Source organism: Anabrus simplex, chromosome 2 (assembly GCF_040414725.1).
Source record: "Anabrus simplex isolate iqAnaSimp1 chromosome 2, ASM4041472v1, whole genome shotgun sequence".
In the NCBI taxonomy this organism is placed as follows: Eukaryota; Metazoa; Arthropoda; class Insecta; order Orthoptera; family Tettigoniidae; genus Anabrus; species Anabrus simplex.
The window spans coordinates 772,219,408-772,243,766 of record NC_090266.1 but is presented as its reverse complement, the minus strand read 5'-3'; the positions used below and the strand labels follow the sequence as shown (position 1 = coordinate 772,243,766).

General features: G+C 37.7%; 1 protein-coding gene across 3 annotated transcripts in view; it reads left to right on the top strand.

Annotated features, from left to right (window-relative positions):
• Positions 1 to 24,359, top strand: part of LOC136864446 (glycylpeptide N-tetradecanoyltransferase 2) — a 298,318-nt gene that overhangs the window by 226,238 nt on the left and 47,721 nt on the right. For 2 of the 3 annotated variants that reach the window (XM_067141451.2, XM_067141450.2), the window contains one exon: positions 16,688 to 16,739. In XM_067141451.2, the coding sequence (XP_066997552.1) occupies positions 16,688 to 16,708 (21 nt within the window). In that variant the 3' untranslated portion in view covers positions 16,709 to 16,739. Of the gene's footprint in view, positions 1 to 16,687; positions 16,768 to 24,359 lie in introns of all 3 variants that reach the window. The other variant, XR_010859313.2, reaches the window with a different exon arrangement.

Below are 24,359 nucleotides of genomic sequence, written 5' to 3'. Positions count from 1 at the left end.
ATTATTGTGTTGTTTATACCATAGTAAACTTGATTAGCTTTTCTAATTCTGTAGTTTATTTCTGCCTCTAATTTTCCATTCTCTCTGAAAATGGTGCCCAGGTACTCAATTTGTTCTACTTGCTCAATATCTTCATTGTTCCACTTGATCTGAAGCTGTACATTTTCTCCTTTGGTGAACTGCATGACCTTGATTTTGCTCACATTCACTTCCATCCCACGGTCCAGGAAGGCATAAGCCCATTCAGTAATAGCTTGTTAGAGATCTTCCTCTTTCCGAGCCAGAATCAGAATGTCATTTGCATAGACATATATTGGTCTCATGTTCCAGTTGCCAACCTTAATTCTTGTAGTTCTTCTTTTACACTGCTTAATGACTTGGTTCATGAAGATCACAAAGAGAAGAGGAGAGGGTTCAAGCTGTCACCCTGCTTTACTCCCTTTGCCATTTCAAATTCCCTAGAGCATTCACCAGCTATTCTCACCACTCCTTGGACTCTATTGTACGTGCTCCTAATGCAGCATAGGAGAGTCTTGGTTACCTTTTCCTGTTCAAGTGCTGCCTAAAGCTGTTCCCTGGGGACCGAGTCAATTGCAGCCTTTAGGTCGACAAATGCAGCTAGAACATCCTTCCCATGACTAAGTCGTTTCTCTGTAACGGTTCTTAGTGTATAAATATGGTCGTGTGTTTTGTCGATTTGGCCTGAAAGCACACTGTTCTTCCAATTTTTCCTCTACTTCCTCAGCCTCCTCTCCAGTATGCGAGAGTATATCTTTCCAGCTACAATGGAAAGACAAATTGCTCAATAGTTTGCATAGTCCAGAATGCTGCCCTTCTTATGGATAGGAACAATAATGTTGTTCTCCCAATCCTTTGAAATCTTCTGGATGCTCCATGCTTGTTGACATATCCTTGTCATCCATTTCACCACAACCTCTCCTCCATACTTCATCAATTCCGGTGAAATATCATCCCATCCAGCTGCCTTGCCCACCTTCATTTCAATGATAGCCTCTCTTACTTCACTCTGCATAATTGTCTCCCCTTCTAGTTCTTCTGCCCCATTACCGAAGTCGTCTTGTGCATTCTGGTCTGCACGGAACACGTCCTCATAAGTGCTACACGTATCAAGAATGTCCCAAGGCCTCGTTTGGATCTTCTGGTTCCTGTGTTTGTTTCTGATTCTCTTTCCAATTTTGCCTTGGAGGGATCTTAGTATCTTCCAAAACTTCCTCTGATCATTTCTGCATTCTGATTCCATTTCATCACCAAATTCCTGCCAGTTCCTTTCTTTTACCTCTTGTACTTGTCGCTTAGCCTCATTACGTGCTTCACCATAATTTCTCCGGTCCTCTACCCTTCCTGTTCTCATGTACTCCTTTCATGCTGCCTTTTTCCTCCTTACACCTTCCTTGACTTCCTCAGTCCACCACTTTGTTCATTTCCTTTGTGTGTTTACTCTAGTTTTCCCACAGACCTCTTCTGCTACCTTGATAATATTCATCTGAAATTCCGTCCATCTCTCTTCTGAGTTCCAGGCTCTCACGGGTTCTTCTCTTTCTGTTTGCTGAAGTTTTTCCCCCAACTTCTGAACATAAATCTGTCTTACCTCTTCCTCTCTGAATGCAGAAATTCTTATTTTCTCTAATCGAAGATGAGAGGGTGTGGATGTAGCCTTAAACCTTGTTTTCATAACCAGAAGCCGATGTTCTGTACTCATTTCTGCACTGCGGAAGACCCTTACATCTAGTGCTGCATAAGTCATATTCTTAGTGTAACGAAAGTAGTCAATGCAACTCTTTGCTCCTCGGACTACTGCCTCAAAAGTTATTTTATGGCTACTTTTATGGGGGAAGAAGGTGTTGCCAATCCTTAGCTCGTTAACATTCTTTCACCATTTGGTATTGATGGTACATTCTGCTCCATGTTGGCCGATACATCCATGTCCTCGACGTAACCTGTTTCCAATCCTAGCATTCCAGTCCCCCATCACAATAACATGCCTACTTCTTTCCCTGGCTTTGTCTATAGCTTTTTGCATTTGAACATAAGAATTGCTCCTTATCTACTTCTTGCATATCTTCAGTGGGGGCATAGATCTGCTCTAGCATAATACTTTCTTCTAGTTCCACATCCACTGTGATAAGTCTGGAGTTAATAGGTTCCCATCCTGTCACTTTGTTTTCTTCTGCTTTGGACATAATGATGGCCACTCCTTTTGCCCATTCATTGCTGCTGACTCCTGAGTGTCTCATTACATGTCCCTTATCCAAATTTATTTGGCCACTACCTTTTCTCTTGGTTTCACTGACTCCAAGTATGGGAAGCTTGTACTTCTCCATTTCTTCAACTATTTCTACCTCCTTCCCTGACAGCAAGGTCACATTCCAAGCACCAATTCTCATATACCGTTTCGCACCAGGTTGTTTCCTTGATATCCGTCCGGCTACTCTAGTTTCTCTGAATAATTAATTTCGCTCCACGTGGGTTATTAGCCCTACAGAAGCTAGCATGATGAGGGGGCTGCCCTCTTAGCTGTCATGCCAGCCCGTTTTCTGTCAGGGTATCTTCCCTTAGCCTTTGGGGCCCTCTCCCTATCTTCAAGGCAGCAGTTTGTGGTTTGAAGTTCCTCTGCCTACTCCGCCGTTGAGGTGTTTACAAGGTTCCTTCTTCTGCCTTCGTAGCCATTGACTGCCAACTTCTGATGAATTTATGTGCCATATCCTGCACAAAGGCTTCATCTGGCCTCCAAAAGGGGAACTCCTCTGCCCGTAGCAGTTGGTGCCCCTTCTGGTTGTCAGGTTAGGTAATGGCCGCCTGACCTTCGGCCAGACAGTCGCAGGTCGTACCGTCCACTGTCACATACGGTAGCAGGATATTCCTGACCTGACCGGGCTCCTATGATTTGATCTACAAAATTAAGATTTGAGCTATATAGCATGAGATTTAACAATTGCTCTAATTATTGGTTTGTCAGATAGTTTTGAGCCTTTGTGACTATGCAGTCATAATTTTTGTTAACATATGATGGTTTGCAACCATTCAAAGTGACATGTGACAGCATGTTCCTATAAAGTTAGTTGGTTGTTAGTTGAAACAGTCTGTTGTTTAATTTCAGATATATGCAAAGTTACACTTCAGGCACTTGATGCTGTCCTACAATAAATTATCAGATAGCACTACACCAACATCTTGAAGCATTATTGGTGAAACTGTATGGTGAGAGTGCTGTTGATTAGAGGTGGTTTGTGAAATTCAGCTTAGAGAATGCTGATTATACCTGTAGACTTCCAGCAGTAGATTATCTCATAAAATGATATGCAGTTCATTCTGAATTATTTAATGGCACTCATTTCCAATGCAACTACATGGAAGAACATTGCCGTATCTCAAGTTACGGCTGCCCCTTATATCATGGTTTAAAAAAAAAAACTGGCATGTGGCAGTCTTCCAATTCAGTTGAAACTGTCCCATGAGTAGAAAACTGACCCTAGGCTGTAGCAGCGAAAAAGGTACTATTTGATTTTGTGGCACTTTTCTATGACAGAGACGATTCAGAATTATGCAGTGACTCAATATCAAATGTTTTGATTTGTGGTGTTTTTTCCCAGGTCTTTATTACATTTAAGAATTAGAAGTGGATACATTTTATAATTTTGTGTATATTGTAGTTGTCTTTTAAAGGAAAAACTTTCATAGAATTGGCTTTATTATTTTGCGTATGTGCATATTAATAAAGCATGTGTAAAATTATGAATTTTGCTGGTTGAAAGACAAAACCACTATTTATAAAATGGTTTCTTAAAAGGGGAAGGTTACTCTGTTTTATTAAGTGAAACAATGCATCTACTTACTTAATTCAGCACAGAGGGTTCTGATAGTTGCTCAGCGTATTAGCAGTGAAAGGGTAACTTGGAAGGGAAAAATCAGTGTTGGCAAAATAGAAGAGTTGAGAACAACAAATTTCTGATCATCCTGCAAAAGAGAAGAATTAGCTAGGATGTCAATTCAATTTCATCATGATTGTTAATTAATTCCAAGGTAGCGTATGTTTTCACCAGGAAATTGGGACCGAATGATATTTTATCCCCTGTGGGTGGGGGATGCAGACAAAGAATACACACACAGTATCTATCTCCTGCCTGTCAAGAGGTAACTAAAAGGGACGACCACACCCTGTGAGTGGGGGGGCATAGACAAAGAATACACCCACGACATCCCCTGCCTGTAGTAAGAGGTGAGTAAAAAGGGCAACCTAGGCTCGGAAATGGATTGTGGCTTTAGTACCCTGTGTTGGACCCCTTGTGGATGGGAAGAGTTGAATACATCCACGGGTAATCCCTTCTTGTGGTAGAAGGTGACTAAAAGGGTCATTTGGCCATCGAGCCCCTCTTTATTCTTTCCTGAGGGTTATTTGTAGACTGAATCAAAATTCTTGATGTGCATGCTGCTTGGGGATGGGCCTCTTACGTGTGCGACTACGCTCGAAAGCACAATGGTATCCCAAAACTAAAAATCCCATTGGGTGGGAGCGCAATGTACCCATTAGTAGTATCCGCCTGACAATGCAGGTCCCTGCACAGCAGAATGCCAGGACATATTATTATTGTTTTTTTATTTATTTTTAAAGTATACATATCACTCCGTACATGCTATTGTGGGTGATTTTAGCAAGGGACTCCTAGTGCTCATTGCCTCAGTCTGTATTAGGCATCGTCGAACATCGGACCCCAGGCAATACCTGCTACAACCAGGTGGGTATTGCCTTGGAAGCTTGGTTAGGCTACAAAGGCCCCTGATCGGAGTGGGTGGCATTCGGGGATGATGTTTCTTGGCATGGCTGGAAACAAATGTCTACAGTCTGCCCAAGGTGGTCCGTTACCGAAGTCTTTTGATTCCCTCAGGAGAGAGACCCCCTGAGAACAAGTGCAGCATGAAGCATGGGATCCAGCTTCCCTAGGTTCCTGGTTGCTACTAGAACCGATGGGCAAGATTTTAAGCTGGTGAAATCTATTTTGTTTAGGAGACACATGGAAGGTGTCTACAGTGAACTGGAAGACAATAGAAAAAAAAATGCGCAGCGGTAGTTTGTTGTTAAAGACCCACACTGTTGTGCAAGCTGATCGGTTGCTCCAGTGTGACCTCTTTGGTGAAATCATCGTCAAAGTGGAAGAGCACAAAACTTTGAATCTGGTTTGTTGAGTTATCTTCCACCGCAATCTCATCTTGAACACTGGCGATGAGTTGATGGAAGACATGAAACATGATGGCGTGACACATGTTCAGCGCATTACGTGCGAAGTCAATGGTGAAGACGTTGTCACAGGTGCATTCATAGTCTGCTTCACATTTTCAGTGTTACCAGCAAAAGTCAAGGTATATCCTGCCGCTGCGATGTAAGGCCGTACATCCCGCATCCCATGCGCTGCTTTCAATGACAAAGATTCGGGTATATGGTATCTCGTTCGAATCAGTCTGTGTGTGTTACACGTGGAAGAGGAGCTCATTCCGCAGAAAAGTGCACACCTCTTTATAGTTGCACGAACCACCGTGGCCTTCATTCTCCTTGAGATCAGAAATGTCTGGTATATCTCAGTGAGAAGAAGATCCAGATCAAGAACCTGGATTGTCTTTCCTACCAGGAAGTGCGCTATAAGTTCACATTTATGAGTTCCCCTGCTAAGACACTAGACTTCAGCATGATGGCACGGAGTCTACCAGATTTATAATTTGCATCAGCAACACCTGTTAAGATCGCTGGTGAATGCCGTACCAAAGCCAAAAGAGGCAGCATCATATACTGGGGCTGGGAAGTCAGCCTGTCTAAACCAGAAATTAAAGTGGAGAAGAAGGACGCACTTACCAGGCACTCCCTCACTCCTTTTGTGAAAGGGGAATGCTGCCCCTCATCTCGAGGGTATGTTTCAACGCCAGTAAGTACGCCTGCTTCAAAACCTAGGTGCTCCCCTGGTAGGAAGAAATCCTGCCGCCCAAAAGTGTTGAAGGCGATTTCAGCGTTAGTCACCTAGTCCTTTGGATGTAGATGTTGGTGCTTAGGTCTAAAAGCATCTCGCAGTTTATAACCTAACAATTTTTTTTTTTTTAGTCTACACCATGGGACTGTTACAATGGAATTGTAATAGTTATGCCAGGCATCTAACTGAGCTGCACAAGCTAGTCAGTCAGTTTGCAGGAAGTATAGTCTGTATTCAAGAAACTAATCTCAGACCAGGTCATCATACTGACTTGAGAAATTTTAGGCTATACTTGACAGAACGTAATTATGGTAAATGGGCTTCTGGTGGCATTGGTATTTTTGTTCATTCTGATACTTACAGCAAGGAGGTTCCACTAAGAACCCAGCTGGATGCAGTAGCGGTACGTGTTCCACTGACTCTCTTAGCAACAGTTTGTAATGTTTTTTCCCACCAGGCCAGCCTCTTAATATCAATGATATAATTGATCTTATATCAGCTCCCACCTCCTTTCCTTTTATTGGGTGATTTTAATGCCCATCACCCAATGCCCCATTATGGGGCTCTGAAATGCCTTACCCCAGAGGAAGGAAGTTTGAACGGTTAATAGGGGGACGTGGATTTATGCATTTTAAATACAGGAGAACCAACACATTTGAGCATAGCACATGGTACCTTTTCGCACATTGATGTTAGTCTATGCAGCTGTGTGCTCATTCCCCTGTTTCGGTGAGATGTATACAATGACCTCTGTAACAGTGACCATTTCCCCATTATTCGTACTTGTTGAAACAAAAATCCATCCAAACTCCTCCTCGATGAATTCTTAAATGTGCTGCTTGGCCAAAGTTCACATCAATAGCTGTCTCTAATAACATGAATAGCCGGAGTGTAGCCGATAAGATAACTTAAATCATACTTGTTATTTTTGCTGCTGCTGCTGCTGAAGAGTCCATTACATCTTTTTCTGGTACTCCTTGACAAAGACTCGGCACTAATGTGTGAGTTCTTATTCGACAGAGTGAGAAAGCTTCATGGGAAAGATATGTGGTCTATTACATCACATACACTGTCATCTAAAGTGTGGACTAAACTTCGATACATTCAGAAGTACAAGGACAGTCCTTAGTACTAGGAATTTCCAGTGCAGGCAATATCGTCACTGATCCACCCTCGTTTGTTAATTATCTTGCAAGTAGTTTCACAGATGTGTCTGATTCCTGGAATTACCATCATGATTTCCTGGCTCTGAAGTGTGAAGCAGAACGCCATCATCTTGAGTTTTGCTCTTTATAGAGTGGGAACTTTGCAGCGCCTTGTCGTTTTACAAGGACACGGTTCTGAAAACACCTCAGTGAGGATAGCCTCTTAAATCATCTTGGGGTTCTCAACTGAATCTGGAGAGAGAGACAGAAATGGCTATTAGTAAACTATCCTTAGAAAAACAAGAGGAAATGAGATATGTATTAAAGGACAAACTTTTGTCCAATCAAAAACAAGATTAAAAAATCTATTACAGATCATTCCACCGACAATAAAATAAAAAATCTTAAGAATAAAATAAAAGACAATGATCTATTAGCAACAAAAGCAGACAAAGGCAGTACAATAGTAATTATGGAGAGGGATGTTTATATTAACAAACCACACCCTTTCTTCACAGAAAATACCGTTAGTACAGTTAAGAAGGATCCCACGAACAGGATACAGAAAGAATTGAAATTAATATTTAAGAGCAACATTTTCGTTTCTTGATGACTTCGAAAAAGCTAAATTAATAACCATGAACCTGAAATTGCCAGTAACTAAAGTATTACCTAAAATTCATAAAACCAACATCCCCATAAAGCCCATTATTCATTTCATAGGAAACCCAACTTATAAACTGTCACAATTCATCCAAAAATTTCTAAAGACACATTATCACTATCCAGCAGACACGTCTGTAAGGAACTCCATAGAACTTTGTGAGAAAATGAGAAACCTTAACATGCCTAAATATCATACTATCCATTCATTTGATATTACTAACATGTACGCCAAGATCCCTATCAACATTACCACTAAACTGATTTTTAAAAAATTGATAAAGTTCAGGAAGTTAAGCACTGGCGAGATAGATGAATTCCTACAGGTATTGAAATTTACGTTAAGTAACAATTATTTTATTTTTAATAATGTAGTATATCAGGAAACAGGTCTTCCTATGGGAGCACAGGCTTTGAGTGTTTTGGCTAACATATACATGGATCATCTAGAATACACAAGTATTATTGGCAAAGGCTTTAAAATATTGGGTGCGTTGTGTGGATGAAGTCATAGCTATTGTAGACACAAACATTAATAATGGAGAGGAAGTGCTTAAACAACTTAACAACCTAGATCCTAACACAAAATTTACCCTTGGAAACCAAGAGTAATGATTAACCCAATTACTTAGATATAACCGTAACACATATTAAGAATAACAAATTAGCCTTTGATACGTACAGAAAACCAACTTACACTTCCATTACTATTAAGCAAAATTCTTTACACCCAGGCGAGCATAAAAAGACATCCTATAACAGTATGATTAAAGAGCTCTGAAAAATCCACTATCTAAGAAAAATCTCAAAAAGAAACTAGGACCATTCATGAAATAGCCTTCAGTAACAGATTTAATAGGAATTTTATAAGTAGATTAATCAATAAACATAAAAATAAACCTAAGACTACTGTAATTAAAGAATACAAAAAGGAAGAGAAATTCACTGTCTTCACATTCGACAGTAGCAATATGTATATCAAATCACTAATATTCTTAAAAAACAGAATACAAAAATAGCCTTTAGAACCAGTAACACTAATGGGGGAATAATCTTCAATTCACACACGGTAAAAATAATATTAACAAATATACTAAATCCGGGATTTACAAACTTGAATACCAGGGATGTGGGTCCACATATGTAGGACAGGCAGGCAGAAACTTTTTAACAAGATATACTGAGCACCAAAACGCTATTAAATACTATCACTTCTCGGCCATGAGTGATCATCAGAAAGTTTACAACCACTGTTACACTACAGTAAATCAAGATTTGAGAATCCTCCAACAGGAAATTGCTTAATATTGCTTAATATTTTAGAGAACATATTTGTTAATATTGACCAATATAAGAACCCAGCAGCAGGTAACTTAAATGAGATAAATGAAAAAAAGGAAACATACTGTGGGAAACATATATTCCAGTTATCTGTGAACAAAATCTCAATTGGAATGAGCCCCGCCCTCATGGCACAAGTTCATGAACTTCCCCCACACTCCCGCAAGTCACGCCTTCCCCTTCTGCACCACCCCCTCCTATAGCACTACACACACCTTACCTGTAAGAACACGGCAGTCGAGAGGGAAACTCCGCAACTAACGGACACATGGCGGTCAAGTGGGAAACAAAGTAAGTTAACACAGTTAGTTGAGACATCTGGATTTTTGTTTACATTTATTTTCTAAGTAATTTTTTATTCCATTACAGATCGTAGTTGTTAATGGTTCCTCTCATGAGAACACATCTGTAATTGAGACCCCTGACCTATTACAAAGACATATGGACGGAAAATATTTGAGTTTTTATTCGCGGATAAGAGGCTGAGCCTCACAGCATTGAGACCGGAACCCACAAGTTAATATGCCCATTTGTACCTTCCACTTTACATTATTATGAACTTCTAGCAATATTTTAATGTATATTTTATGTATTCACAAAGATGCACACGCGCGATGCTATCAGTTGTGTACGCTACTTTATTTACAAACTATATACATTTGTTATATTAACAGCAATAAACCACCATTTTGAACAGTTCCTACAACGAAGAATCAGAAGAAGACTGCAACAGATGCATGTCAACTACCAACCCAACAAAACCAATTCACATACTTGATATCAAACACTCAGTTAACAAGACTTCCACACAAGTCTCATTAAAACAACTGAATCAATCAATCAATCAGTCACTACTGATCTGCATTTAGGACAGTCGCCCAGGTGGCAGATTCCCTATCTGTTGTTTTCATAGCCTTTTCTTAAACGATAGCAAAGATTTTGGAAATTTATTGAACATCTCCCTTGGTAAGTTATTCCAATCCTTAAAACCCCTTCCTATAAATGAATATTTGCCCCAGTTTGTCCTCTTGAATTCCAATTTTATCTTCCTATTGTGATCTTTCCTACTTTTAAAGACACCACTCAAACTTATTCATCTACTGATGTCATTCCACGCCATCTCTCCATTGACAGCTCGAACGTACCATTTATAATACAATAATGGTCCATTATTGGACATTATAAGTTTATAATTATAATTTTTATTATAAATTTACTAATTCGGGACAAATATTTCAGATTCCCTATTGGAATCAACATCTATACCAACATACCATTTAGTCGAGCAGCTCGTCTCCTTTCTCCCAAGTCTTCCTAGCCCAAACTTTACAACATTTTTGTAATGCTACTCTTTAGTCGGAAATCATGCAGAACAAATCGAGCTGCTTTTCTTTGGATTTTTTCCAGTTCTTGAATCTAGTAATCTTAGTGAGAGTCCTATACACTGGAGCCATACTCTAGTTGGGGACTTACCAGAGACTTATATGCCCTCTCCTTTACATCCCTACTGCAACACCTAAATACCCTCATAACCATGTGCAGAGATCTGTACCCGTTATTTACAATCCCATTTATGTGATTACCCCAACAAAGATCTTTCCTGATATTAACACCTAGGTACTTACAATGATCCCCAAAAGGAATTTTCACCCCATCAGCACAGTAATTAAAACTGAGAGGACTTTTCCTATTTGTGAAACTCACAACCTGACTTTTAACCCCGTTTATCATCATACCATTGCCTACTGTCCATCTCACAACATTATAGAAGTCATTTTACAGTTGATCACAATCTTGTAACTTATTTATTACTCTGTACAGAATAACATCATCTGCAAAAAGCCTTATCTCTGATTCCACTTCTTTACACATATCATTGATATATATATATATATATATATATATAAGAAAACATAAAGATCCAATAATGCTGCCTTGAGGAATTCACCTCTTAATTATTACAGGGTCGTCTACTTTAATTCTCTGAGTACCGAGTCGATAGCTGCAATCGCTTAAGTGCGGCCAGTAAACTTCTCTGAGTTCAGTTTTCTAGAAAGATAGCCATCCATCCATTCAGTCACTCTTTTTTCTAGTTCAGTTGCACTCATTTTTGCCAGTAGTAGATAGGTCAATCGAGATACAGTCCATTTGACCTCCTGAATCCAGGTTATCTGCTATATCTTGCTGGAATCCTAAAAGTTGAGCTTCAGTGGAATAACCTTTCATAAACCCAAACTGCCTTGTATCAAACCAGTTATTAATTTTGCATACATGTCTAATATAATTGGCAAGAATGCTTTTCCAAAGCTTACATGCAATGCATGTCAAACTTACTGGTCTGTAATTTTCAGCTTTATGTCTTATCACCTTTTCCTTTATACACAGGGGCTACTATAGCAACTCTCCATTCATTTGGTATAGCTCCTTCATGCATACAATAGTCAAATAAGTACTTCAGATATGGTACTATATGTTACTATTATTATATCCCCCCGAAATCAATTCCAGCTGCTTTTCTAGTTTTCAACTTTGTATCTTACTGTAAATGTCGTCGTTGTCATAGGTTAAATATTAATACTTCTTTAGTATTAGTCACCTCCTCTATCTGGACATTATCCTTGTAACCAACTATCTTTTCATACTGCTGACAGAATACTTCCTTTTGAAGATCCTTGCATACACACACACATTCCCCTTGTTCATTAATGATTCCTGGAATGTCCTTATTGGAACCTGTTTCTGCCTTAAAGTACCTATGCATACTCTTCCATTTTTCACAAAAATTTGTATGACCACCAATTATGCTTGCCGTCATATTATCCTTAGCTGACTTCCTTGCTAGATTCAATTTCCTAGAAAGTTTCTTCAATTTCTCCTTACTTCCACAGCCATATCGAACTCTGTTTCTTTCCTACCTGCACCTCCTTCTTAGTCTCTTTACTTCTCTGTTAAAATATGTTGGATCTTTACTATTCCTTCCCACCTTTAAAGGTACAAACCTATTTTCATATTCCTCAACAATTGCTTTAAACACATTCCAGAGTCTGTTTACATTTTATTTACCATTTTCCACCAATCATAGTTACTTTTTAAAAACCTCCCTCATGCCTGTTTTATCAGCCAGTATGATACTGCCTAATATTTCTAATTTTAATATCTTCCTTTCTTTCACATTTATTTTTTACCACAAAAACATTTGATGCAAATGGAAAATAAGTTAATATGGGAAGGGCATCTGATTCAGAAAGTGATGGAATCAACTAGAACTCTACCGTCAAGACTGCCTCTTTATATATGTTGCCTTCTAGAAGAATATGACATAACATGTTTTCTCGTAAATTTGAGAGTCTCCAATAGCCTACTTACAATATAAGGAACTTTCTACATACTTCTGGTCACACATAGCATTGTTCTGGACTTATTACAGGGTGTTGCACAATATTACATTGGATTATACATCATATGTACAGGTAATAAAAAATTATATACTATTAATTATGTTTTCTTACATTAAATAAATAAACTAATATTAATATATATACAGCAGATGTTTCATGACATAACCTCACAAATAATACGATCATGATTATTCCAAATACGCTTCGTACACAACTACGTAAATAATAATAATATAATATATACAATCAGCCATTTCAATCATTAAAATGATGTGGCCTCTTTAAGTCGTGGGTATAGGTAGGCCTTCAACAGTCTTCTCCAAGTAGAACGGTCTTGGGCAGATCTCATTAAGTGGTACCAGCGATCTTCTTGATATCTTTGTCCCATCTGTCCGGTGGTCTTCCTCTAGGCCTTCGATGTTCTCTCGGACTCCACTCCAGCACTAGTTTTGTCCATCTATCATCATTTCTTCGTGCAACATGGCCAGCCCACTGCCATTTTAAGGAGCGTACTCTCTCTAAGATGTCTTTAACCTTTGTAACAGACCGGATGTCATAATAATAATAATAATAATAATAATCTATATTTGCATTATTTACTCAAGGGTTAAAGAATATTGTATCCAAGTTATATTAATCTATTACACTTGCAAGATGATACTAATGTATTGACCTAGGAGGATATTAAATACTGCTTTGGTATTAATGTAGGACTTGCGTGGTGTTAGGTGAAAAGAGGACTTTTGTCAGAGTACCAGTGTGGTTTTCGAGCTGCCTGCTCCATCACTGACCACTTGGCACAGTGTTCTGTCCAGGATGCATTTAGCAGCTGTTTTCTTCGATTTAGAAAAGGCCTATAATACCACATGGGGATATGGCATCCTTTCAGTCCTGCATCAGTGGAATTTCCAAGGTAACTTGCCGGTTTTCATTAAGAAGTTTTTGTCCATCAGTCTATTCCGTGTCCGAGTAGTTAGGGCATGTTTGCAATATCATGTTCAGGAAAATGGAGTCCCACAAGGATCAGTTCTCAATGTCACTCTATTCACGATTGCCATAAACTGAATTGTCGCTGCTGCTGGTTTAACAGTAATACCGTCTCTATATGTAGATGATTTTGCTCTACATTATAGCTTGCAGTGCATGGCAGTCGCAGAGCGACAATTAAAGCATTCCCTTAGGAGAGTGGAACAATGGACCTTAGAACATGGCTTTCGGTTTTCAACTGCAAAACCTCTGTTGTTAACTACTGCCGGAAGCTACTCTTCAGCTCCATCCTGAGCTCTATTTAGGGGGTGTCACTCTTCCCGTATTTCACACCTACTGAATTTTTAGACTCCTTTTCGATAGTAAATCATCGTTGGTACATGTTTCCCACAGCACCCTCTGATGCAGCAGATCCAGCACCTGCTGGCTGGGTTTCGAGTGCTAGCATCAGAATCACGTTCTTGTGGCTGCCAAGGAGGCGGTCACATTGCCCCCATTGCCTTACCAGGTCCCAGTCAGTGATATTCATTCTCAGGTGAGACATTTGGTTATGTCCCATTGGGAGATGGAGTGGCAGGCCACCCCACTGCCAGATAATCTGAGAACAATAAAAGGAACTACGAAGATATGGAAGACTTTCGTTCAGGTTTCTCGGAGATAAGCAGTGGTTTTATGTCTTCTTCGGATCATCCACGGTATAACAACGCACTCCTACTTACTGAAGGGAGAAGCCCCCCTGGTATGTACTTGTGGCAGGCATATTACTGTGGTACACATTTTTACGAAGTGCATGGACCTAGCCGTTCCGTACCGTTGTCTAAAACTGCTGAGTACCATCTCCCTGATCCTACGAGATGATGAGCAGTCAGCTGATATCCATTACGAGGGATAGTGGCCTGTTCTTATCGTGTATGAAAGAGAGTCGTTTATCTGCTTTTAATTTTATTTTATTGTCAACTATGTTTTATTCTGTTGACTCTTAGTTTGTTTTGTATATTTTAATGTGTTGTTCTACCTTAATCTACTTTTTCTGTCATTTTATAAGAAAATAAGGCATTGTGATTTAGATCCACTGATTATTTTAAATTCATAATCATTTTTCATCATAGTTTGTTTTAAGTTCTAGTCAGTGGATACATTTTTAAATGTTAATTTTCATTACATTTTGTTCCACCTTGTACCATTAGGTGCCAATGACCTAGATGTTAGGCGCCTTTAAACAACAAGCATCGTCATCGTCATAATTGGTATTATTTTCAGAGATAAGTAATTCCACAGGCAAAAATTGTCCATCTTTGACAGATAGGCAAATAGATTTTGAAGTAGTAACAGCAAGGCCTATCTCCTGAAATAAGTGTAATGCTAATCTGGTTAATTCTGCAGCCAATTCTAAGTTTTCCCCATTATAACTGTACCATCCGTGAAACTCATTGTGTTTAAATTTTTATGGAGCCTAGATAGTAGATAACCATATCCATCGGAAATGGATGATTCACATCAGTGGCTAAGGTGTACAGGGTCAGAGGATAATGGAGAGCCCTGAAAGACACCACGTTTTAACAGGATAGGTTTTGTTTTGTGTCAGCAGCATGTTTTAATTACAGTGGAATTATTCTCCTTTAGATTCATAATGAGATTACGGTAGCTAGTTTACTAGGAATTCTGAGGGAATCAAGTGTTCTGTGCAGAAGTAAATGACCTACATTGTAAAAGGCTTCCCAAATATCCAGGAATACCATGTTAACATTTTCCTTATTTTGGTTGGCAGTTTTTAAGATATATAATTTAATTGACAAAGTTATAATCCACCTACTTAATACTATACAATAATTGTAATGCCTGTGTATACATTACAATGTATTAGGGGACTAATTTTGACCCAGTGTGGGTCATCATAAGCCTAAATAAGATACACTTTCTTTTGTTGATATCCAAGAACAATATTTTGTCGTAAATTGATAAAATTACTCAAATGAGCTAAATGTGTGATGTGATAGCATGTATATAAAATGGTGAAATGCATGAAATGTTATGTGAGATAAAATTTTATTGTGGTACTGATCAATAGATAGTGAAATGTCCAAGTTTACATATTGCAGTGAGACTATAAATATAGTACCACATCGATTATTTACAATAATGATTGAAATATTGCATTTTATATATACATTAAAATTGCCTAGTGATAAGGTATAAAATGCCGGTCTGAATATGAAGTCCAGATGCTTCTAGTGAATTCTATCGTTCCATTACATCTTCTGTCAAATATTGAATATTTTTAAGACAGCTTTCAATACACTTGTATTAATTTGAATACATCGTATATGGTGTGGTGTTCTTCATCGTTCTCATCAATACATGATCTGGACCACTAGCTGTGTCAACTGAGATACATCTGATTGTTTCCTGAACTTCATCTTTGTTGATCTTAGAATTGTATGTCTCTTCAAATTCTATTAACTCTTTTTTTGAATGATGATAATTGGGCCAAAGTGTTCATAAGCTGTTTTAAAGCAGTCAACAGACATTTGCAGTTCCTCAGAAGAATGAGCTGCAGAAGCATCGTCATCTTGCATAGTGCAATTCTGTTACCCGGGTGAGATGGGTTAGTCTTTTAGAGTGGAGTCTAGCCTAAGTAAAAATACCCCCATACACTTGTGTTGTTAGCAGATGTCTCGTAGAGAATAGCTGTCAGGTACAGCGCAAAAAGTGTAGAAGTAGAACTGTAACCTAGTAATTTTATTTGGATTTATGTTTCAATCTGACCCTCTTGGTCACCCTTTCGGGATTAGATGATGTTTTATATGACTGCTGAGTCTGAATGAATGGCTCTTTCTTCCTAACTGAATAAAATTTCTCTGCTGGATGTTTAGGACCAGGTAATGTACGGTAGGTATTGCCAAAGACATAAACGAAAAAAAATCTGATAAAGTTTATGAGCATTTTAATCATGTAATTCAGTTGAAAACTTATTTTTCTAAGTGTACAGTTCTTTATTGTAATCGTCAAGTGTACCATTAATCATGGGGTTCAGCAATGTTAGTATTAGCAGAGAATTACTAATAACATTGGATTCACATTCTGCTACTAATTGTAAAATACTAAGTGTGTGTACTTTTAGGTGTACTTTGATGATCCATGATGCATTAGTAATTTCTTGTTTTTCTTCTAATTTCAGATTGGCTTAGTTCTGCAGTAAGGATGTTTCTATGCCTGGTGAAATGTGGAAAGTAAATGTCATATTTTCTAATATTTCATGTATGTATAATGTATATGACAAAGTTGGAGATAAGGAGATAAAATTAGAACTCTTAGGAATGTTTCTGATAGGTACATTGAGGAGCCATAAAAGATACAAATAAGATCCATTTACTTATTTATCTTAATTTTTTAGCCAACATAAACTTAGGTTTATGGAGGTTTTTCTTTTTGTCAGCCCAATACTGTTTCATTCTTTCTGAACGTAATTTTCTTTCTGCTTCTGGAATCACTCTTCCTATTTTCTGCTTGTTGATTTTTGTCTGTAGTCTAGTGCAAGAGAGGTAACTTAAGGGGTCCACCTTTTCAATACAAATAAATGTTATAATAGTTAAATTGCAACATGTTTACTCGGAACTTGTTCCAACGCTATTTAGCGTCATCTTCAGCCAAAATGTGAGAAATAAGCATACGTGTATACATACAAACATATATGTTACACAAAATGTCATAACATCATGATTAAATAAGAGTAAAAAGGGGAATAAAATAGTGAATAGATATTCAATCACAAGTTCAGAACTTGGCATTCATTATCAAAACAACCCATGCAGGGTGGATTAAAATAGTAATCTAATTGTACAAACACGAGTTAGGACTCAACAAACATAATCTTTTAAAAAATACATATAACACTTTAAAACTTTGCTTAAGTCCGTTATGAACTTGGTAGTCAAAGATTTGAATTTGTAGTCACTTTTTTCATTAAATGATGTCACTTATTAACTAAAAGTGTAGGGAACATTTTGTTTGAGCTTTTGACAGAAATACAATATTCAATTTGCGTTAGATGTTCCTCTGAGAGCTTTGTAGTTAGTTTTACATCATGACTGTGCTGTTGTCTGTAGTCCATTGTTTTTATGTTGCAACGTAACGTGTAAGGTGGAGACCAAGTTTTTGAGCCAAGGTTTCTGCGATGTTCACAGTTCAATGCGGGACCTGTGGTGTAAAAAGGAGATATTTTTAAAAGTTGAAATAGTGATGAGAAAGAGAGGGCTTGGGCTATAACTGTATCCCGGTATAAAAACTAATTCATTATTCCCGAGTATCAAAAAAAAAAACTCGCTAACAGTCAACTAAGTAAACCTGAAGTTCAGGACTTCATGACTATTTTAAGATTACTAATTAACAATAATTATTTTACATTTGATAAGGTTATCTACAAATAAGACGGTTTGGCAATGGGGTCACCAGCCTCAGGGATTTCCTAGAGCATACTGCCATCAACAATAACATTAAATTTGCTAATATTCAGTTCTGAGCTAAGTATGTAGATGACACATTTATAATCCAGGACGAACGCTCTATAGATGCACCATCCACCCTCAAAAACCTTAATAGTTTCGATCACAACATTAAATTTACCTTAGAATCAGAGATAAATAATTCTATTCACTTCCTAGACCTAACAATCAATAGACATCCCACTTCATTTACGTATAGTATTTATAGAAAGCCCACTCAAATGGCCACTACCATAAGAAATGATTCATTACATCCTCAAACACAAAAAAGCGGCTACATATAATAGCTTGGTAGATCAAATATTCAGAATTCTGATGTCCAGAAAAATCCTAAATAAGGAAGTGAACACCATTCATTCTGTAGCAAAATTTATTGGATTTAATGAAGCCTTTATTGAAATAATAATCAATAAATTCAAATATCGCCCAAAAACCACCTTAATGAAAGACAAAACTAGCACTACCACATTCTCAACATTCACCTTTAATAAAGAAATATATCGTCACTAACGTTTTCAAAAAACGCGACGTTAAAATAGCCTTTCGTACTAGCAATAGAAGTACAGAGATCCTGCATAACTCTACATCAATAAATAAAAGTAGTCTTCTTTCAAAATCAGGTGTATATAGGTTTTCTTGTTAAGACTGCAATAGCTCTTACCTGGGTCAAACAGGACTAATTTTAAAATCAGATATACAGAACATGTCAATGCTATAAACCAAACCAAACCAAACCCCATGGCACTACAGTCCTTGAAGGGACTTGGCCTACCAAGCGACCGCTGCTCAGCCCGAAGGCCTGCAGATTGCAAGGTGCCGTGTGGTCAGCACGACGAATGCTCTCGGCCGTTATTCTTGGCTTTCTAGACCGGGGCCGCCATCTCACCGTCAGATAGCTCCTCAATTCTAATCACGTAGGCTGAGTGGACCTTGAACCAGCCCTCAGGTCCAGGTAAAAATCCCTGACCTGGCCGGGAATCGAACCCGGGGCCTCTGGGTAAAAGGCAGGCATGCTACCCCTACACAACTGGGCCGGCTTCAATGCTATAAAGCATAACCGATTTTCTGCAGTCGGCCTACACATGAAAGAATTTAAACACAACTTCACTGAAATAGATCAAGATCTTGAGATATTAGAAGTTTTAAATAAAGGTTCTTTACTAGATGTCACTGAAAACTGCTATATTAATTTAGATCAATATTTTAATTTAAACTTAAACTTAAATGATATCTCCGAGAAACCAAAAATCTTGTTCAACTTTCTCATTGCATTTTTCAAAAATATTAAAATTCCTAATAATGGATCTGTCTTTCATATTATGCGTAATACTTTCTCAAGCCACACGCTTTCACTGCATCACCCTCCCTAATTCCCCTTCCTTCCATCCCTCACACCTCCCCTATCGCTCCTTCTCCTTCCCTCTCCCTTCCTACCCCAACACTAGCTGCTTTCCTGACCCAAGCTTATCCATCACGCTCAGTTCCTCTTCATCACGCATCACAGCTTCGCTGCCCGAGGAGAATCTCATTCAGTTATAGCCCAAGCTCTCTCTTTCTCATCACTGTTTCAACTTTTAAAAATATCTCCTTTTTACACCGCAGGTCCTGCATTGAACTGCGAACATCGGAGAAACCTCGGCTCAAAAACTTGGTCTCCACCTTACACGTTACGTTGCAACATTAAAATAATAGACCACAGACAACAGCACAGTCATGATGTAAAACTAACTTCAGAGCTCTTAGAGGAACATCTAATGCAAATTGAATATTGTATTTCTGTCAAAAGCTCAAAGAAAATGTTCCCTACACTTTTAGTTAATAAGCGACATCATTTAATGAAAAAAGTGACTACAAATTCGAATCTTCGACTACCAAGTTCATCATGGACTTAAGCAAAGTTTTTTAAAGTGTTATATGTATTTTTTAAAAGATTATGTTTGTTGAGTCCTAACTCGTGTTTGTACAATAAGATTACTATTTTAATCCACCCTTCATGGGTTGTTTTGATAATGACTGCCAAGTTCTGAACTTGTGATTGAATATCTATTCACTATTTTATTCCCCCTTTTTACTCTTATTTATTCATGATATTATAATAATTTGTGTAATGTATATGTTTGTATGTATGCACCTATGCTTATTTCACACATTTTGGCTGAAGATGACGCTAAATAGCGTTGAAACTAGTTCCAAGTAAACATGTTGTAACTTAACCATTATAACATTTATTTGTATTGAAAAGGTGAACCCCTTAATTTACCTCTCTTACGTTCTCAGTTCAATACGGATATAAGATTAAATTCTTAAATTTAAATGTAGTCTAGTGTGTTTATCTTTCAATATGCTGAGTGTATTTGTTTTGTATTTTAAATCTTCTATTGTAATATGCAACTCTCTCATGTCTCTATTTTGCCATGCTGGCTTTTCGTTCACATTGTATGTGATTATTACACCTAAATATTTAAATTTTCTGCAATTTTTATTTCTTGGTCCCCCAGCTTAATTTTGTTTGCAGGCAGAAGTTGAGTTAGCATCATTTTCGTTTTTTCAAATGAAATTTTAAAACCAATGTTTTGAGCTATTTCCTGTAAAGATTTTATTTGTTGTTTTGTTTCCTAAATATCATTGGCTAGAAGAGCTAGATCATCAGCAAATCCTAGACAGTTCAAATGTATGTTATCCTTGTGGGTTCCAATTTTTATATTTTTCGAGTTGTTCTTGTACCATTCCCTCATAATGTACTCTAGTGCACAGTTAAAAAGAAGAGGTGACAAACCATCACCCTGTCTTAAACCAGTTGTTACCAAGATGGTTTAGAAAGTTCTCCTCTGAACTTGATTTTAGAAATTGTATTAGTTGAGTAAGTTCAATAAGTTTCATTAGCTTTGGGTGAAGTTTGAAATGTCTTAAAATTTTTAATAATGATGTTCTGTTGATGGACTCGTAAGCTTTCTTGAAATCTGTAAACATTATAGAATGGGGCTTGTATCGTTTTCTGTAATATGCCATGACTAGCTTCAAAGCTATTATTTGTTGAGAGCAGCTTCTTCAAGGTATGAAACCTCCCTGGTATTCACCTAACTCTTGATCAAGTTTTTCTTTAATCTGATTATATAGTATCTTAGAGAAAATCTTATACATCCAGTCAAGGATGGAAATACCTCTGTAGTTGTCTGGATTACTTCTTTCACCTTTTTATGAATTGGATTAATTATAGCTGTTGTCCGTTGTTCTGGGAATTTTTCTGATATCCAAATCTTCTGTAATATCATACGGAGGGATGTCTGAGTTGCACTGCTGGCATATTTCCACATTGCAAGTAATTATAGTCTGGTTCCATGGCTAAGTGGTTAGCGTGCTGGCCTTTGGTCACAGGGACCCCGGGTTCGGTTCCCGGCAGGTTCGGGAATTTTAACCACCATTGGACAATTTTGCTGGCACGGGGGCTGGGTGTATGTGTCGTCATCATCATCATTTTATCCTCATCACGATACGCAGGTCGCTTGCAGGCATTAAATTGAAAGACCTGCACTTGGCGAGCCGAACTTGTCCTCGGACACTCCCGGCACTAAAAGCCACACGCCATTTCATTTCAACCTCATCTGTTAATCCGTATTGAAAGTCTGTTTAATTACAACAAACAATGTTCTATTATAAACCACCTATTCAATACATGAAAATGTTATTACGTTTAGAGTTTCCTCGTTAATATGAAGTTATATGCGGGACTTGTTTCGCTCCTTTATAGAGCATCATCAGCCAGTCTAGAATCTCAAAGGACCGGGCGAGTTGGCCATGCGGTTAGAGCAGCGTGGCTGTGAGCTTGCGTCCAGGAGATAGTGGGTTTGAATCCCACTGTCGGCAGCCCTGAAGATGGTTTTCCGTGGTTTCCCATTTTCACACCAGGCACGGCCACGGCCACTTCCTTCCAACTCCTAGGCCTTTCCTGTCCCATCGTCGCCATAAGACTTATCTGTGTTGGTGCGACGTAAAGCCACTAGCAAAAAAAAAAAATGAATCTCAAAGGTTGGTTTATGTTCGTAACTAGTGACTTAAAAACTATTTGTACATTTTACAATTTTGAACTTGTTTTACTAAAATAACATAGAAGGCAAAATCATTGGTAGTGTGCCTTATTAACAAGGACTTAATAGTGGAAAAGTTGATAAAAATACGTTCATTTAAAATTCTGTTAGAATAAGTTTGCTCTCAAATATTTACAAACAATTATTATGTCTAAAATCTTGAAGAATGACTTGTGATTCAGTCTTAAGAACTAATGATTAGGTTATAGTCATTTGAAGTTTGAAAATGAGATCTTTCCATCAACCTGTTTTAACCCAGTTGTTACCAAGATGGTTTTGAAAGTTCTCCTCTGAACTTAATTTTAGAAATTGTATTAGTTAGAGTAAGTTCAATCAATTTCATTAGCTTTGGGTGAAGTGAAGAACAACTTGATCAAGAGTTACGTGAATACCAGGGAGACTTCAGACCTTGAAGAAGCTAATCTGAACAAATAATAACTTTGAGAGCTTTCAACAAGTCATTAGTTACGAACATAAACCAACCTTTGAGATTCTAGATTGGCGGATGATGCTCTATAAAGGAGTGAAACAGGTCCGGCATATAACTTAATATTAATGAGGAAAATCTAAATGTAATAACATTTTGATGTATTGAATAGGTGGTTTATAATAAAACATTGTTTGTTGTAATTAAATATTTCCACACTCTGCACAAACCTGGTCTTCTCCACATGCTTTGTAGTTCATTTCCTTAAGCCCTCTTTCAACTTCTTTTGCTGTAGGTGGGTTTATATTTTCTGGTTTTGTTTTCATCGGGGTATGCGTATTAATAAGAGCTTTTCAGTTCAAGAGCTTGCTAAATGCTTCCACCATGATTTCTGCATTTTCCTTATTGTTATGTGCTATTTTTCCATCTTTATTTTTCAACAATAATGTGGTGGGGTTGTATTTTTGCAATTGTTTACCAAAGGCTTTGTAATCATTCAAATAAGAATCGGTTTTGTAATAATTCTCCTCAATAGAGTTTATTAAATATTTTTGATATTTTCTTTTTATTCTTTTAATCGTGAATGAATTATTTTGTGACATTCTTGAGGTTCATGGTGTTTTCTTCTGTTTTGTGGGCTTGAAATTTCAACCAAGCTTGATGTCTTTCTTCATGCATTCTATCACAATCAGAAGTCCACCAGGCATGTCTTTTCCTTGGATTTAATGGAGCTAGAACGTCTGTATTCTGTTTTAGAATTGGTATTAGGTCATCTAAATTGTCTGTTAGTCTTGTAGTTCCTGTTCTTTGCCGATACTGGGCATTCTGGATTAACTGATGAGGGTCGTATGTCCTTTTCTCTCCAACACTACTTTGTCTTTTTATTCTTAATGGAGTAAAATCTTGATTTTAATAAATTAAATAATTATCTGAACCAGTGTCCGTTCCCCTTAGAACTTTGACATTGTGGATTACCTTGTGAAAGAATTTGTCCATGCATACGTGGTCTAGCCGCCATGCTCCTTTTGTCCACTCAGGATGTGTCCAAGGTTTAAATTTGTGTGGTTTTCTTTTAAAATGTGTCGATTTGGAGATTAGTCCATGGGTTCTGCAAATTTCAATGAGTTTTTGCCCATTTCTGTTAGCATATTTATGAGGAGCCCACTTTCCTACTACATCTCGATACTTCTTTTCCTTACCCAGTTGAGCGTTAAAGTCCCCTATAAGGATATTGATATTCTTCGTATTTATTTTATTCATTGTCTGACCAAGGAGATCCCAGAAATTATCGACTCCCTGCAGAGTTTTTGTTAGGAAATTTTTTCGTTGGTAGGGGCATGAGCATTTATGATGGTGTAAAGTTTGTTTGTGGTTTGTAAAGTTAGAATTGCAATTCTCGGTGAGATGGCTTTAAAATCAATTACGAAATCTATTATTTTCAAATAAGATCCATTACAGCTCAATTTTTATATTATCTATGGCTCCTATGTAACTTGGAAACAGGTGGACTTATTACCCCTGAACACTTGAGATTTTGGCAACTGTTAGTTAAATTCTTACTGGACAAAATGAAGGCAGAAGAAATTTTTTCTATATACTCCAGATACACTTCTGTATGAGAGAAGTATTTTTATTCTAATATTCAGGCATAACACATAGAATTCATTCATTAACATATTTGATGAATTAACATTTTGAGGTGCTTAAATGTGAGTGGAACTGTCATTTTACCTACTGGTCATTTCAGAGCATAATTCAAGCAGCTCAGTACTATTAGGATAGCATAAACCTAAAAGACATTGTAATTCTCTGCTGTAAAAGCTTATCTAAAAGAAA